The following is a 19020-nucleotide window of genomic DNA, read 5'->3' on the forward strand; positions in this document are numbered from 1 at the left end:
CCTTGGTCACGTGCCAGTGGCCTCCTGGGTGGGGCTGGAGGTGGGGAGCAGTCTACTTCCATTCTGGCTTGGGGATGGATTTGTGAAGTGGAGAGAGAGCCCAAGGCTTCATAGGCTCTGCTCCTAGAAAATAAAAGACGACACCAAAGGATTAAAAATGAAGTGAATAGCTTTAGATTTGGGCTTGCTAGTGTATAAATAAAATAGTTCTTCAGTTATTTTGATTGTCCAAGTATTATTTTCTTTTAGTCCCTCATAGTGCTAAGGCTTAAAGGTATCAGGATCTATGAGGTTGCTTTCCAGATAGTGCTGGGCTTTTCGAGAGAGCATGAGAGGAAGGCTTATGCCAAGATTGGTTGGTGGTGATGCTGGAGAGAATAGGAGGAGCAGTCTTCATGGGCTTTGGCAAAGACCAAAAGAAGTCAGATTTTATTTGGGCAGGGGAAATAGGCTTGGTTCTGAAGTGTGCAGGGAAATCTCTTTGAGGGTCTTCTGGGTATGCAAAAAGTGCTCAGTACTCCTAAACTGTGAGTTTCCTCTTCCCAATGTTCCCCAGGAAACTTCTTCCCTTTCCTTTGCTGTAGGGTTGGCCAGCAGAAGGATCCCAGGTGTTCTCTAGCATGGCCTGCTTATTTGTCCCAGTCAGGGTTCTGCTCCTCTCTTAGAAGCACCATTTCATCAAACCTATTCTCTTTTGGTATCTAGTGTCCTCAAGCTTATCTACCCTCACCTCGCACTATTCTGAGAGAAGGATTTGATAAAAGGTATTTACTCTTTGTATGTTTCTTGTCATGTATCTTAATTCTGTACATGTGATTATAGGCTTTGATTTCCATCTTCTTCCTGGTTAGGTGAGATTTTTGAACAGGGAAGGAGGAGAATGAGTGTGGAAAGAGAGTTGGCAGCAATATTACTCTGCCATTGGTGAAGCTACCAATACAACTTCCTTTTCACTCTACCTCTGCCCAGAAGTAGCCTTACTGCCAAAGATCCATATCATGAAGTTATGACAAGCAGCCAGAATATAAATTACTTCATTTATATTCAATACATATTTGTATGTACATATCTATACATATTTCTAATTTGCTCAACACCCATTCTGCATAAGGCACTGTGTAAGAAGTTTTAGGGTTTCAAGGATATATAATTGGCTGACAACTTCCTGTCTGCTATGGACTATTATGTCTCTCCAAAATTCATATGTTGATGAATACCCCAGTGTGATGGTATTTGGAAATGGGGCTTTTGGGAAGTAATTAGGTTTAAGTGAGGTATTAGAGTAAGGACTTCATGAGAAGATTAAAAATAGAGACACCAGAGAGCTTGCTTGATCTCTCTCTACCATGTGAGGACATAGTGAAAAGGTAGATGTCTATGATCCATGGGGAGAGCCCTCAAAGAAACCAAACCTACTGAAAATTGGTCTTGGACTCCTCAGCTTCCAGAACTGTGAGAAAAAAAAAAAAAATTTGTTCCTTAACCGCCCAGTCCATAGTATTTTGTTATGGCAGCCTGAGTTGACTCATACACTGCCCTTAAGCTCCTGTGCCTCCAACTGGGAAGAAGGAACAGATATATGATTATATCATGACAAGTTTCTGAACAAGACAATATCATAATGATGCATCTGTATATTTGTATTTTACCTTCAGAGTGTGATATCTGAAATTCAATTAATGCAAGGGATTTGCTTTAGATATCTGAAATTTAATTAACAATGTAAGAGACTTGCATAATATATGAGTGTTACCTGAGTGGAAATTGTTCATAAAACACCAAATAAATAGCTATTTTGATGATAAAGATAATGATATAGATGGTTGCAAGCACTCAGAGGAGGACGGGCTCCTGTGAACTGAGAGGTCAGGAATGTGTGATGAAGGAATTACAACATGAACCGGCCCCTGATAGATTGTTAGATGAGGCACAGGGAGGCTAAGGCAAGGGGGCTGTACAGATAGACTTTACATAAACTAAGGTAACCCTCTTCCTCAGTGTTTTCTGATTTCTGTGAACTCTCAACAACATGGATGCAGTTACTGACCTCTTTTTGAGAAGTTAAAAAACGCCAGACTCTAGGGATCCTTTGGGTGCTGATAGCTTTAACTGTAACTGAGTGGTTGGGGGGATATGCACTTAAAACCAAAGTGGAAGTTTAAATTCCACTGAAATTTAAATGATTTATTTAGTGTGGGTATGTATGTGTTTTTGTGTGTCTATAAAATCAATGGAAATTTGCACTTTGCCTTCGCTACTTTCATCTCAACTGTAAAGATAAAATGGCATTTTTTAGCAGTTTTCCCAGTTCATGGTCCCTCTCAGGCTTTGAAGGAATGTGTGGTTAATTAAACCAAGGTTGGGAGCTGGGGGGTAGAGTGGGGCTTTCATGAAAAATAACTTCTGTGCAGGGTTGTCTGGCAGATAATCATTGAGGACTACACCTGTGTTGATAAAGTAAGTAAAGGAGCAAGAATTGTAACATTACACAGGTGCCAACCACTTCCTATGGTTTTGAGCAGAAAATTGTGAAATAGGTGACATTTATTTTTAGGACCCGACATTTTCCAAATCATTCATCCCTCGCACACCTTCTTCCTAGCCACAGGTGCTACTTGGAGCGTCCGTTTCTCTATATATGAGCAGGTATTTCCGGGGCACTTCTTAGGAGTTTCATACTAAGTTTTCTGGGAGAAAACTCAGACATTCACCACCGACAAAAAGCTCAGATTCTACTCTACAGCCACATGAAAACTTAATAAATAATGCAGGATGGTAAATTGTTAACGTCTGCATCCTTTGGCACAGTACCTGGTTGGAAAATACGGTCAAAAGAGGGAAAGATCTTTAAGGGCTAGATCAATTTAAAAATACTTCCTAGAGGAGGAGGATTTTGAGCTGTTTCTGGAAGAATGGGTAACATTTAATTAGGCAAATGGTTGAAGAGAGAATGGCCCCTTTCTTCCAGGCACTAACACAAGACAAAAAGTTTGTAAATTGTTGAAAAAAACAAATTAATTAGAGAGGCGGGCAATTACAAAAAGGAAATCTGACTATGAAAATTTAAACTACAGGCCCAATAGTTTAGTAGAAATTAAGGATCCAGTAAAAATTAAGTAGAAACTGAGGGATTGAGCCTGAGAAGTAAAAGCTTGGTTTTGGCAGTCCGTACTGAGGATTATGAGGGAGGGAAATCAACAAAGGTGTTAATGTGGTGTTAGAGAGCTACACTGGGATAGGTGGTTCCATGAGCAGAAGGATTTGAAGGAAAGCAGAAGTCTTGGAGATTTATTGATGGAAAAATTCTCAAGTCTAGTGACTAATTGGTTTTTATTAGGATTTAGAGCTTGGGCAGGAATTAGTGCTAGGGAAAATCCTATGAGTGAAGCAAAGGCCTGAGGTCGCAGATAGTGCTGTGGGCTATGTCCATAGCAGACCTTGCCAGGGTCTTACCCCCTTCTACCATCCTGCCTTCAAATTATTTTGGTCTGGTATTTTAAGGTCTCTGATTTAGTCAGGACTTTTTTGGTTGTTGTCTGAGAGAAACCCAACATAAAGAAGCATAAGGGGAATTGATTCACTCATCTCAGCAGGAAATCCATTGATAGATACTTTGGCTTTAGGTGCACCTGGATTCAGAAGCCCGTGTGTTTCATTCGTGGATTTAATATGGTTTATCAGATGCCAATTATGTGCCAGGCATAGGTGCCAAGGATATAATGATAAACAAAGTAAAGACCATCCTCATGAAGTGTTACTTTACAACTTAGTGTATAATGGAAAGTATAAATGTATATAATGGAGAATATGTCCAATGCGTGTACTGATAATGCTGGGCCAATAAATAGGGTCTGGGAGCCTTACCAATAATGCCCCCTTGATGTTCTTATACACACACACACACACACACACACACACACACACACATATATGTATTAAATATATAAAGATTTTATTTCTTATTTGACAGAGAGAACACACAAGCAGGTAGAGCAGGAGGGAGAGGGAGAAGCAGGCTCCCTGCTAAGCAGAGAGCCTGATGTGGGGCTCTATCCCAGGACCCCAGGATCATGACCTGAGCCAAAGGCAGACACTTAACTGACTGAATCACCCAGGCACCCCTCTTATCTTATATATTGATGATTCTTTCCTTGAGTATTGACAAGATCTCAGAGAAGTGTCAGATACATTTTTGCCCTGACATGTTGTCATTCGTTTTTTCTCTTTCTACCTGTATCTACCCCTCCACCCAACCCCATTCATCCCAGGTTCCAGGAAAGCTGGATTGTGACATGGTCAAAGTATCCTGATCATGGGTTTGATTTGTGGCCACTGCTAAATTTTTATCCATTTTAGAGAGATATCACCCATTTCTTTTCCAAGAGAAATGTCCATAGCTAGTGAAAAGGAAATGTTTAGAAAGATCCACATTCTCAAGACTGTTATTTACACATAATATGAAGGTATTATGAAATGTTCAAGGTTCCATAAATAATGGTACCATTCGAAATAAGAATATGATTCCTATATTCAGGGTTTGAGGGTATATGGGCAACCTTCCAAATATGATGGGATGACTGCTGGATCAATAGATAATTTTTTCTCCTCCCTCCTGTTGTCTAAATTATAGGTTTAAATGACAGGAAAATGTGTTGGAGATAAAGTGCGTGGCACATTATTGCTTTCTGCCATTCTGATGATTTTGACTGCCACTTCTTTCAAATAACAACAACTTGAAGACTGGGCATTTGATTAGCTCCCTACACATTCAATATATTAGAATCACAGCTATATGATATTTTGAAGATTTCTCATACATTCAATCAAGTTGGCAGATACCTTTAGAAAAAGGAAAAGAGTGATCGACATCTGGCTCCTCACAGCCTTTCCCACATTAATATCGTGTCCCGAAACTCACAGAAAACCATGGGTCTGGGGGAAGCACTGAAATGGTAGCACTGAAATGATTTATATTCCCAGGGCCTCCATGAGGGACCACTTGTGCTGAATTATGTGTTTAGGGTGGGATCAGAAAGGGCCTTTAAGTAAATATTCAATTTCAGACATTTTAAATCAATATTCCTTTTTTGTTTGTTTGTTTTATAAATTAGGGAGCTGGTATCAGTTGTATAATATTTGGCATATAATATAAATATATTGCATACCTTTTCAGTATTTCAGAAGTGGTGATGGATATTAATATAGTAAAAAAGAGAGAAAGAAGGAAAAAGAGGATCCTTATCTAAAAGAGAGAGGCTTTTATTTCCCAAAGGTGCAAATATAAACAAGTTATTGAACTAAAATATTGACTTGTTCCTGAAGACTAATTGTGAAAAATCAAAATTTCTATTAATGTCCCCAATCCTTTTATGTAGGATTAAATGGAAACATGAACATCTCCTTGACAGCATCTGATACTTTGGCAAACTGGACTTGAGTTCAGAGCCAGAGAATGGGAGAATAAAGGATTCCCTATAAAAATCCAAATCAGGAAATTCATTCTCTTTTCCTCCCATCAGTTCAAACCCTGGATCTACTCCAAATGTGTTTTGTAAAATAGAGCCCAAATTATAAAACAAAGTTTAATAATCATGCACCTCCCTAGCATAACAGATGGCAACTAGGAAAGTCGCCTGCAGCAATGTGAAAGAAGACTCCCGCCTATCGTCTTCTTTTTTTTTAATAACAATATTTATTAAACGGCTATCTCTGTTGCAGACTCACTCACATCTCTCTGTGAAGATAAAGAAGGCAAGTGGGGAGCATGTCTGAGAAAGGCACACAAGATCCGTGGACAAAACGTGACAAAGGAAATATAACTCAAACTGTGATTTTTCTATTTTTAGTGTTTTTGATAACCTTTGAACGGAAACATGTGAAACTCTATAGAATCACAGAATCCTAGAATTTTAGAGATGGAAGATGGTTTAGACATGGAATGGAAAATCCCTGGACTTGGAGGAGAGAGGTTCTAGTCAGACACTAAGTAGTGAGGTGATCGGAATCAGTTCATCTTTTTGGACGTTGTTGTCCTCAGCTTTGAGGGGACCCATGGGGTGAGGGAGGAGAGGAAACTAACACTGATCGAGTTACCTCTGCTGGGTTAGGGGCTGTGCTAACTCTAAAAAATTCTATTTCTCTTACGGTCACAGCAATACCACAGAGAAAGCATTAGTCACATTTTAGAGATCAGAAAGCCCTAGCTGCTTGTCACCGCCCCCCCCCCCCCAGCCCTCTGCAGGGCAATGAGAGCTTCCCAGTAACGAGGGATATATTCTTTATGGTTTCTTGGGCTCTCACATTTCCTGGTTCTGTAACTTGTCTCTGGCCCCTCCGTTGGACAGATGATAGGTGAAGGGTCTAGAGAACTTGCCAGATTATTTAGATAGCTATTGGCAGAGAGTGGTTATGATTGGTTTTGTTTTCTTCTCTTTAGCAAAGGCAGGGAGTAAGTGAATGACTGACTTAAGACAGCACACTTTTGTTTTATTATTAGGCGATGCTGTCAAAATGAACACTTAGGTCTCCTTTCACTTCAGTTTGTTAAACTATTTTTAGTTTATAGAGCTTGGAGGGTGAGGGAGGGAGAGCTGGGTGAGGCTTCTAGTTGATTCCCTACGAACTAGAATTTGCTTTAGACGATCAAATCCTTAGTTATTTAACAAATATATCTAAGAACCTGTTATGGAAAAGACATTTATCTGGAGTTTCTGCCCCTTATTTCATCTCTTAGAAATATCTCATATTAGTTCTCTATTTAAAATGAACTGTCCCAAATATTCCTTCCTTAAAGAGAACTTTTCCTGTAAGGCTTCTCGTTTTTAGCAAAATTTTCATTCATATATTGTCTGCATGAGTAGAGAAAGCAGAACTCCGGGTAACCCAAAAATAGTTTCTACATAGCTTCCAAATCAATTCTCTCATTTTTTTCCACTGCAAAAATGCTTTCCTAATTACTCTGAATACTGTTAATGTCTTTTATTTTTTCCAGCACATTGACATCATGATTGATTGTCCCTGGTGAAAAGACAGGGCATATATTACACTATCCATTGTGTTCATGAGAAAACTCAGACATAAAAAATGGGCAAATTGTTAGTCCAAGATCACAGAGCCTACTAATGGATGATTGCCACTAGGAGGCGATACTTTTTTTTTTTTTTTTTGTCTCAGTGATTGGCTTCCTGTTCAATTTAAGCTGATAATTTTAAAAGTATGTCCAAATGCCAACCTAATTAGAGCCCAGAAAAGCATGAAGTGATGGTTTGCTAGTCCCCATTTGCTGTGTTAATCTGAGCATTAAGGATCTACCACCATTATTCCTGCATACATACCTTATTTAAATAAATTAGAGCCAACAAAGGGCCAATGCATTAACAACTTCAGCTGGTAGCCAAAATTTCCAAAGTTCTAGTCCTTGCTTTACCATTATCCAGCCTTTCTAAATAGAACAAATATGGCACCTAAGTCATCTGCATTTTTTTGGTTGTCTTTAGCCAAAAACTGAGAAGCTGAAGAAACCCAGGATTGCAAATATTACATAAGCAGAATCCTGACAACACAGTGACATGGAATGCTAATGTCACCAAAGATCCTCTGAGTTTGCAGATCAAAATATAGTCGGCAGTAACCACACAATAGAGAAGCTCTTATAACAGTAGCTTGTCTCTCCAATTTGTCAAACCTGTCCCTTCACATCCTAGAGAAAAGCCTGTACCGTTCCACTCACTGTCCTCCTAGAACCCGCCTTGCTGCTTCTTGCCTGGGTGTCTTCCTTTTTCCACCCTGCCCACCCTTCAAGTACCTCCCTCTTTCCTATTCAGATCTTACCCAGGACTTCATGTGTCGCTAAATTCGCCCACTCTTCTGTGAGATTACTTGACTTCCCAAATGCAACATCTCCCTCTTCTGAGCAACTAATTTAGCCTGTTAGAGTGTTAGTCTCTCTGCATAGTTGTTAGTGGTCTTAATTTCATGTTCTGGTTTACTCACCTGAATTAGGAGCTCCTTGAGCATGAGGGTCATAGATCTCACTTTTTGTGAGCTTCTCAAAGTGACCAAAATTATGCTTCCCATCTAATGAACATATGCTTTGCAGTTACAGATTATTGATCCCAAATGGGATAAAGAATCCTATGTTGCCCTTCTTTTCACAGAATGAGACAATGGAGCCTTCCCACCTGTGTCCGTTAACAGCCCCAGTTACAATCTTGAGCGTCACTATTACCCCTGCGGGTAAAGTTGCCTGATCTAACGCAGGATAATACAGGAACTCAGTTAAATTTGAATTGTAGGTAAACCGTGATTTAATCTCTTTTTAGTATACATGCATTCCTCAGTTTTTTTTTAGTTTTTATTTAAATACCAGGTAGTTAGCATACACTGTAATATTAGTTTCAAGTGTACAATATAGTGATTCAGCACTTCCATACAGTACCTGATGACAAGTGCGCTCCTTCATCCCCATCCCCGATTTTCTTAAATTTAAAATTAAGAAATATCTGACCTACATGATTCACTTCACTTGCCTTACCCTAATCCTTGCCCTGTGGCATCCTGTTTTTGTTTAAAATGTTGGTATCTTGTTGAACATGGATTTATTTGCATTAATTTGATTTTTGAAAATACTGCATTAAAATAATATATATCTTGATTACTGAGTTCTTTGGTACCCCCATAAATGTCATATCTGAGGCCAGTGCCTTATAGCCCTCTCCCTAATCACAGGCCTGTTCTGGTTTTATTTTTTCATTTCTCAAATGGCAATAATGAGATGCCACTGGCAGGAAGAAAAGATCCCAGTGTCTAACACTTAGTTTTTTGTTTTTTTTTCTTTTTTTAGTAATCATTTTGTGTATTCACACTGTCTTGATTTTTTTGTTTTTTTACATTGAAAAGTTCAGTGATCCAGTTTCCTTCTCTCATAGCCACATTTTAAACCAAACTCGTAACTGTTAGTTTTTTCAAAGTAAGGTTTTATTACTGTCATAAATGGAAAGGACATAGGAAATCTGGTTCTCAGAATGATCATAGCCTAGACCTTCTCATATTTTAATGGCAGACATCCTGTTTGCAAGGAAAAAGCTAAAGAGAAAAGCAGCAGTTTTGGCTGCTACACTTACGGCATACCTGAATATGGAGACAGGGCACCCAAGTCACACTTGCTGTGTAACCAGCTTCCCTCCACAGATAATGCAGCACATTGTTCTTCTCCATACAGTTTTCTTTTCTTGGAGCTATTTGTACACTGATACTTTAACTTCGTAAAATGTACCACTTTATTTTAAGCTCCTTCTATTTATAAACGTCAGTATATACATGTGACAGGGTCAGAATATGAGTTTAGAGAGTAGAGAAGATGTGGGGATTTATAAGATTTTAGATGGTTAAAAATATACAGACATATACTCTGGTTTTGGCTTTTTAATAAAAACTGTATAGGGTTATACATCTGACATTTGTTCAGAAAAAAAAATAATTAAGCAAGTTGCAGAAAAAATGACTGCTTTAAATCTAGTTGTAAGTGGACCTGATGTGTATATATCAGCTTTATGTATACAGGATTTTGTCATTGGAAGAGAATATTTAGAAATCTCTTGAATGGCAATTTCTATGGATCCTCAAAACACACTATCTTGTTATCATTTCATCATATACACAAATTGCTATAGAGATCTGTATGACTCTACAGAGATTTGAGTATGGAACAAGAATTGACTTGCCACTGGGACCATAAATAATAAATCTGTAGGGTGTTTCACTAAAGGATAGATAATTTAATAGATTTGACAAAGCCTTTGGAAAGAATTTTCTCTTAAAGGGAAGATAATGCCATCCATAAAGTTATGTAGAGCTTTCCATCCATGGGAATTTTGTTGTTCCTGTTGTAGTTTTAAAAAGATAATGGAGATTCTATTTTATTTGGTTTAATTGTTTTACTATAACCTTAAAAAAAAAAAGGAAGGAAGGAAGAAAAGAAGGAAAAAACAAGGAAAAGAGAAAAAGAAACTATTCAATGAAACTTCCAAACTTCTAAGTGAATAATTTATTAAAGAAGAGATTTGTTTGTTTGTTTTGCCTTTACCTCTGCCTCTTAGAGTCATAAGAGACATTTTCCTTATGATTTCAAGCTGTGGGTTCCTTATTATCATGTTTAACATCCCAGTGCATGCCAGAACAGAGATTACAAACGCTGTATTTTGTAGTAAAGCATCTCTTTTGACTTTGATATAGAAGTTACAATATGGCCTAGGATATATTGGTATGAAATTTTGAATTCTGGTGATTTATTTTAATTTTTTTTTCTAATTTAGTTTTTATCATCTCAATCATTTTCTATTTAGAACTGTGCTTACATGAGAGAACAGCAAAAAACATTTGTATTTGAAGGCAAAAGCAAACATCCTGTGGTTACTTAATTGGCGAATGTCTGGAGCGGGAAGAAAACATACTTGCATGAAGTTGAGTATGGACATATGTGTAAACTATCCTGAGAATGTATTGTTTTTCAGCAATTTAAATTTTTATTTCAGAGAAAACCAACTTTAGAGTTTAGAAAACCAACACATAATAGCTGTGTATTAAAAAGAATTTCCTCTCTCTCCCTCTCTCTTTCTCTCTTGCTTGGATTCTACCAGTCAAGTGTGTTTCTGAATTTTTTTTTTTTAATTTTAATGTCTCTAACATTGAATTTTCTAAACCAGAGATTGTTTCTCTTCTCTTAATAGACTGGAAGAAAAGAAAAAGGAGATCCTTTAAACATTGCAATTGATAAGATGACCAAGAAAACAAGAGACCTAAGGAGACAGGTACTGTTTTTGTTTCTGTTTTAAGTGCATGGTACTGAGTGGTGGTTTCGAAGAATGTCCTTTCGCAGGGTGCCTTCTAAGAGCTGACGTTCAGATTGCTGTTCCTCAGAGCGTCTGCAAATACACAGAAGCATTTCATCAACAAGGGAGAGTCTGCTGAGCAGACAGTTGCGCCAGCCTCAGGGGGTGTGGTAACACCCTGTGAAGAGGCAGCACGCTCACTGCCCAGAAACAATCTGCCCAGATAGAGACTTGATGAATTCACTACCTTCTGTACCTGTTTTTCGGTTTTCCAGATCCAGGTATACAAAGAACCAATCTCTGATTTCTGCTGGTTCTTACTTACCACAACTCCAAAGGCCTGAAATGAATAAATGAGAATGCTGATGGCTAATGAGAAACACAACTCTTAATCTGATGGGCTAATTGATGTCTCTGACCCTGTGTATTCCTTTTGGGGATCCAAGTCACCAGGGGAATGTTTGCTTATCAGATGGTTCTTTGAGAAACTGGGGACCGAAACAAGGCAAGTTAGTTGGATGATTTGAATGGCTCATGGTATCATTAGTTTGACAGGTCTATTCTTGGGGATGAAAAATAAATCTCCGGCCGGGGCGCCATTTTATCTTGAAAGTGCTATATCAACACTGGTAACCCTATTGTCTTGTAACCCTTATTTTATTTGTTTCCGTGGTGAGCTCCACTTTCTTTGGTAGTGTTCTTTCTAGAAGAGTTATACCATCCATTAAGTTACAATAAAATCCCCTCTTGATTTCTGCCTGAGAGGCATCCTGTCTCCTACCGGTAGCTTTTGCATATATCCATCTCATTCATTAAGTGTTGATTACGTTAGTCAGCTAGAACCGACCACTTCTCTGAGGCAGAAACAGCCTTACTTTGTGCAGCTGGAACAGCTAGACTGGCATGACTGCATCTAGCACTCGCTACTCTTACATGTCAAATACAGACAGGACTAGTAAGGTGCCTAGGGAAGAATGACCAAGGAGCATGTTAGAAGTAGTTTGAATGAGAGGAAGACACCCCTTCTAATTACTACTGGGAAGCTTCTGGGCTTCCTTCAGGCTATCACCTGTAGGTTGTAGGCATGTTTGAGCTAATGTCCTCCAGAAAAATCACAGTTAGTTCTGGAATATGAAGACTCAAGTTTACATAGCTAACAAGTCTTTGTGGGGGAAGCATTTGCTTTTTATCTTACCTTAAAATGAGGGAGAATAAAACATTCTCCTATACTAAACAGATATTTGGCCAGATCTAGCTCTTTGCCCTCTTAGACCATCTCTTCATTCAAATCCCCATCTGATATGAAATAATATGGGTAGTAGGAACTGGGACTGGGGTTAATGGGAAACATTGAATCAGGTGTCCGGAGTCCAGGGTTTTACTTCCAGCTTTGCCACTGAACTGGCTGTGTGACTAACTATGAATCTGCCATCTCTTGGTCTTCATTTCTTATATATAACGGTAGGGAGCCAAATCAAATCTGTAAGCTATCTGTAAGCTGTAAAAGATTGAATGAGTGCAAAAGAAATCTGCATTTATTTCCTACGCCACAGGTTCTAACGCTTGATAATTGCAGATTTTGAAGGAACGGGAGTACATCTTCTTTAGGCCCTTTCTTTGGCTAGATTGTCAACCAGGCAAAATTTGTGAACTGAGTCTTCTCACCTCCTCAATCTCTTGGTTTTAGTAGAGACCATTCTGTTACATTTAGGAGCCGGCAACCTCAGCTCTCTGAGCTTATGGACCTATCATAGCAACTTTTTATGTCTTACTAAGAAGGAATGGATAAAGTTACTTTTACTCTGGTGTTAAAATTCTCAGAAAAGGGTTTACTCTTTTTAACTGAGGATAGTGGTGAAATTTGTAGATGGAATTTATGGTAAAAGTTGAAATGTTTTGGTGACAAGTTCCTTGGAGAGCTTCTTTTAGGATGGCAGTGGAAGGAGTATGTCATCCTTTGAAATCTTTCCATGCATAAAAGAATTATTTTTCTGCTCACCTTTCCCAAAGATTGAGAGGAATAAGGAAAAAGAGAATTGTTTCATGATATTAAGATCCAAAAGTTATGGCATAATTTCACACCACATCCCCAAATTTGGTTCAAACATCTTTCTCTTTCCCAATTTGCCTTTCTAGAACTAAGATGGTTCCCATCTGTCAGTTCCATCCCTATCCATATGTTGGGATATTTTTGTCTTTCTTTCCATCTCTTCTGTTTCTCCATGTACACCTGTAGTGGTACAAAAGCTTCTCTGATCTAAACAGAAGCTACCTAGCACTTATGCAAATGGAACAAGCAACAACTCTGATGAACTTGGCTCAGGTCGACCTTCATCTTAGGTTTGGGTAGCTAGTTAATTGGATTAAGAAAGTTTTGTCTGAGTATCTGATAGCAGCAAGGTAATGTGGCCCCGTGAACGCTTTCCTGTGGCTGAAATATGAATGTGAATGTTTTCCTGTGGCTGAAACACTTTCTGTTCTTTCCATTACTGACAAGCCTTATTGGAAGAGATTTTAATTGGGAACCCTCCAGTGTCCATGTCCACTTCCCTGTACACATGTAATCCTATACACAATATTTAGAGCAATCAAATCACAATGGGAAAAAAAAAGCTGAAAGCCAAGAAAAACATTTCTAGTGACTTTCCGTAAGTTTCCACTCTCAGTTTCTTGCTTCTTCCTCGTAGCCCTAAGGTTGGGGAATGTCCTTCAGAAGGGTGACCCTGGAGTCTTGTGAAGTTCTAGTCACCAAATTAAAAAGAAATAGTCAATCGTGACCATTATCCTGGATTTCTCTAATTGAAAAAAAAAAGTAGACTTAAATTTGTAGGTACTTGAAAAAAATCAAGAGTAATTGAATAAAAAGGATTTCTGTTTAAGTAGGATTTTCAAGTAAGTGGATCCCCTCTCTTTAGACAGTATATCCCAAAGAAATGGGGAGCCATAAATTATGAAAAAGGTTGCAGCAACCCCAGGGTGTTATTTAAAATTGATTGGCTTGGAACCATCTTACCAATTAAACCCATGAGAGTGGGCAGTGGTAGAGCAGAATCCTCTTAAGAGTATTTTGTTTGGAATTAAAAATGGATTTAGGGGAACATAACTGCCAGCTTTAAGCATTATGTTTTAATTTTAGAGCTGCAGGCACAGTATGCCCATGTCTGAGCTATTGTCACTGCTGTGATTCTGTAATCATACCATTATAAAAACAAAAGCTTTTGGCTGACTCCCCGCCTGGGTACCTAGTAACCCACATGGTCTACCCATCCCTTAGAGAGGACCCAGTCTGTGTCTTCCAGCTGCTCTTCAATGTCCTCCTTCTGTGCGCCACCTGTGAACTATTCTGGGATGGCCTCTTGACTTTCTCTAAGCTTATAGGGATGCTGGTCTATCCTGGTTATTATTTTGGTCCTGTTATTAGTCTTTTTTTCCCCAAGTTGATAAGCAAATGGGGACCCAAATGTTTCCCTATGAGAAGCTAATAAATAATAATCATAACATGTTAGGGTGTTGCTAAACTTAGCAACTCTCTCATTCCCCAGACTAATCAAGGGGCTAATTCTTATCCCTTCACCCTTAATAGCCATCACAATAATTCCAGCAATGAGATTCAGTAAGTGTCAACTCGACAAAAGTGTCAGTTTTGCTATTACAATCAAAACACTTTCAACTAACAACAAAAATCATGTATGGAATGCTTTTACATTGGGATAAACACTTAATAGAATAGATTATGTAACAAAGGATTTAAAAACAAACAAGCAAAAAATGTTGTTGGATGGTATGTTTAAAGGTGTATTTATCAAGACTCTGTGTCCATAGACAACTTACATAAGGAATATGACTAAAGGTGGGCAGTAATCAGCAGCAGCTCCTGAAATCACTGTGCACAAAATGAAAACTAAATTATAGGTGACATGTATTGAGTCTGTAAAACATGCCAGGCACTTTTCTAAGTTCTCTCCATGAATGGACCACATTTAATCCTCATACCAGCTCTAAGAGATAGAAGAGGTGTCATCATGCCCATTTTACAGATGAGGATATGAAGTGAAGTAACGCACCCATGGCCACATAGAGTATGGCTACATAACGGTTTCAACCCAGGCAGTCTGGCTATAGGGTCTTTGCTCATAACTCTTCCCCATCCTGCCCCTCCATCGAACCAGCGTATGCAACTGGGTCACCCATATACCAATCTACTCTGGGGGATGCAGTTGGGAAAGAAGGAAGGTTCACATAAATACACAGAGGTGCTTTATGATTTCCAACAGCACTTTTACTACTTCACGGTTTGGGATGGGTGACATGTACATACTACAGACAGAAAATAAAGTCTGTAGTGAATATCAGAAAAATGGTTCTTAGTTGTGTTATGATATTGTCTCTCAGGTTTCCAGCTGTTATGGTTCACTGGGTCCTCTTTTTAAAAAGTGCTATTATGTTTAGGTAGCTGGCTTCTCAAAGTGTGAATTATAGATTTTGCAAAAACATTTACAGAAAAAAGGAATTTTAAGGCATTCAACTCTTTTTCTCACATCTGCTCATGACAGGGCCAATTATTTTTAGAGTCATTGTAAGATAACATTTTAAAATCATTTATTTCCAGACTTAAATCTGCTCTTCCTCATAAGGACATGAATCTATCTATATGGCTACAATAAAAATAAAATAAAATAAAATATTGATTTCTTCCAAGTATTAAGGTTTGTGTGCTTCACACTGAAAACCTATGTCAGAGCTAATCATAATCCCTAGAGGTTGTTCCCTAGGTCAGATTGCCTTGCTGCTGTAGAAATATGGAGACCAGGGAATGATCATACAGCAATTGGGATTTGAAATACAGACTCAGAGACAACTCAGAGACAGAGACAAATTGTGTCAGAAGCACCAGAGATCAGAATCAAAAAGGCAAGGAGGAGAAGGACAGAGTTAGCAGAGGGCTCAAGAGCACTGTGAAAGGCCATCCTTTGGACATGCCTCTTGAAAATGGGTTATATATCCAAGCCATCCCTACCTTAAGAAAATCCTGATATGACTGCCATGAATGTCAGAGCACCACATACTTACTTATCTCCTGCAAAATACTCATTAGGAGAAGTTCAAAGTACACAATTTCATCAGTTGGAAACAGTTCTTAAAATATCACCATGGACAAGCTCTTCCCTTAAGTAGACCTGTTCAAGTCATGAAGTGATTTAATTTATTCCTATGAGCCAGCATATAGTTGATTACTCACACATTAACACAGTCTTGTGTAGGCCACCAAGCTTGACCTCTCCCTCACTAGCAGGTCTAGATCACAGTCCTACTTGATCAACATTGAATGATCAAATAACACATTATATGGAGCTGAGGGGTCTATAACATATGTGTGAATAGGAAAATGCTCAATCAGGCAGTTTAGCTACTGATTTGTTCTCTTCTGCTAATTTCTCCAGGCCCTGGAAGTCAAGGAAAAGTGGGAAGGGGAAGGATAAATAGCAATGACTGAGTCCCAAAACACATTCAAGAGAATATCTGTATTTGGTCTAATCTCTGACACCTTCTCCTGTTCTAGGCAATGAGAATACTATTAAGAGTCTTGACCCTGACACTGGACAATCCACTATAGGATTATAAAAAAAAAAATTCTGTCATATTGTCTAGGATGAAATTCCTCAGCGGGAAATTTTGGAAGATTTTCAACAATGATGATTTAAAAAACAAGGATTTTTTTTTTTTTTTAAAGAATGCTGTTTTAGCTTACCAGTACACTCATTTCAGAACACTTATCTTGATTAAATGAAGTTGGCCCATATTCATTGTTGGAGGCTATGTTTAGGCTGGGATTTCTTCTCCAAACCTGTCACTGCAAGGGAGATAATTTTAAAGTGTGTCGTACAAGAGTTCGCCACTATGGCCTGAATTGAAGTATTTCTGGAGTTGATGATAGCAGCTAATTGCCTTGATTCTGACTGAACATACTCAGTGGATCATTGAAGCCAGCTTGTGGTCAAATATATCTGTTCCATTTGACCCCTCCTTGCCGAGGTTATCTTTTATTACCTGAAATGGCTGCTGCCATCAGTTTTCCCAGGGGAAATTTCCATCAGGGCAGCTGATATTTCTTTATCTCCGCATTTCCCAAGGAGGCTGGATACATCTGAAATTTAGAAAGTGAGTCATTTTCCTACAGGCTCTGCCTTTCCTGCTGTGGCCACCAGCCCTGGTGGCAGTCCGTTGGCCCTAGGATCTCATCACTGTGTGCCTTCCTGGCTCCGGTGAATGTCACTAAAGATGGCTGAGGGAATTCAACAGTGCTCTTTGCTTGGGTAGAAGATTGTGAAGAAGAGGATGCTGCTTATAATGTCCATCTATTTACTTTCTATGCCCTTGACCAATCTTTGTCTTTTTTGGCTGAATGAAATTTCCAGTATACCTGAAAGCCAAATCCTTACCCCACCCCCACCCTAAACAGTTGTGTGCTTCCCACTGTAATTAACTTTCCAAGAGGATTGCAGCCCTGTACAGCTCCTCCCATTATCATCGTTTAAATCCCCATCAGTCATTCAGTCCAGGGGATTTCAACTCCTACAGGTGTGTCCAGTCCCTTCCTTCCTCTCCACTCCCATTGGCACTGCTTAATTGCTTTTCATAAAAAATGGTGGTCACAGCCTCACAACCACTCTCCTCTACCCCAGCCTTCCTGCTTTCAGCTCACTCTAGCTCCAGCAATTTAAGTCAGCATTCACACATCCTTATGCTTTTGCACTTGCTTCTGCCTAGAATGCCCTATCTCCCTTCTTCTTTTTTTTTTTTCCACCAAGAAAATTCACAATTTTTCCGAATGCTCTCTCTCCCTCTTTTTTTTCCCCCCAGGAAAATTCACAATTTTTCCTACAAGGCTTAGTTTAAATGTCACCTTATCATCACGACCTTATCCAATTCCTATAAACAGGGTTTATCCAGTAGGCTCTGGAGCATTTTAAAATACCCTTATTATGACACTTTGTGCAGTAGATTTAAGTTATTTATGTGACTTTGCCTATTGCCAAGTGTTATTATTTTTTGTTTCTTCAGGACATATCCTAGTTGCCAAAATGAAGTAAGCCTATACCACTAGGGGTTGAAAGAAGGAGGAATCCCCCGTATGCAGCCTTGGCACCCAAGAAATGTCACAGTCATCAATTTCCCTCCATTCTAAATTCTCATGTCTCTGGTTCCATTGTTTTTACAACTAGATTTATTTAAAAAGTCCACTTAAACTGTAATAAAGTAGCTATTTGCATTTATGCCTCAGTCCAGAAGTTTCCTGTTGCTGGGCTGGCTGTAGAAAAGCCAGCTCAAGAACTGGCTGAAAGGCAGATATAGGGCTCCGTCTTCGGAGATTTTGATTTCACGTACATCTGGTGGCACGTTAAAGTCTGCATCATAATAAGCTTTCCAGATAATCCGTGATGTTCTAGCAGGTTTGAATTCCTCTGCCTTTGTTTCTGAGAGTGATAACTTTCAGACCTCATTGCAGTCTGTTGGGGGATGTAGCTGAGGACTGTGAAGCCCTCCAACTTCTTTCTAATCCTCTACTAGAGCCTCTGCTAGACCTCCCCACTTCACAGATACAATACCTGTTAAGAGAGAAAGAGAATCCATGATTGAGCCTTCTCCTCATGGACCAAGATTAGAGATGGATGGTCCGTCCGATTGCTCACTGTGCCATGCGCAGGGCCAAGACAAAGCCAGGGCAAGTGAGGCACTAGCCTCAGGTACAAAATTTTAGGGAACACCAAAAAACTTGGTAATCAAGATAAATAATATTCTTATAGTATTTTAGAAAATAGAAATTAATGCAAAAAAAATCCATTATGAGCAAATTATCAATACTGTAAATAAAGATGGGATCAGTAACAGGGCAGTTACCAGAAGCTGGAAGAAAACAGCAGCACCAATCCTGTCTTTATTTACAGTGTTGCTATTTTGTTTATGATGGGTGAGTCTTTCCTCAGTCTTGGCTCTGCTCCAGAGTTTCTATCTATTAAAGTCTTACTGCACCTGCTGTATGAGAAAGTTCCCCCCGAAAGTCTCAATGTCAGGTGGCTTTCTTTTTTTCCCCCTGCATTAGTGTCAAAAGGGCTGACTTTTAAATTTTATGAGATGACACCTTGGACTCCGGATTTGAAGACCTATTTGAATTGTGGTGTCTTTTAGGTTG

General features: G+C 38.9%; 1 protein-coding gene across 1 annotated transcript in view; it reads left to right on the forward strand.

Annotated features, from left to right (window-relative positions):
* CTNNA2 (catenin alpha 2) overlaps positions 1-19020 on the forward strand; it is a 1091309-nt gene that overhangs the window by 807189 nt on the left and 265100 nt on the right. Inside the window, exon 8 of the mRNA XM_087863625.1 lies at positions 10728-10808. Coding sequence (XP_087719751.1) covers positions 10728-10808 — 81 coding nt within the window. The remainder of the gene's footprint in view (positions 1-10727; positions 10809-19020) is intronic.

The sequence above is a fragment of the Ursus americanus genome, chromosome 7, assembly GCF_024610735.1.
Source record: "Ursus americanus isolate L20-20 chromosome 7, mUrsAme1.1.p, whole genome shotgun sequence".
NCBI lineage: Eukaryota > Metazoa > Chordata > Mammalia > Carnivora > Ursidae > Ursus > Ursus americanus.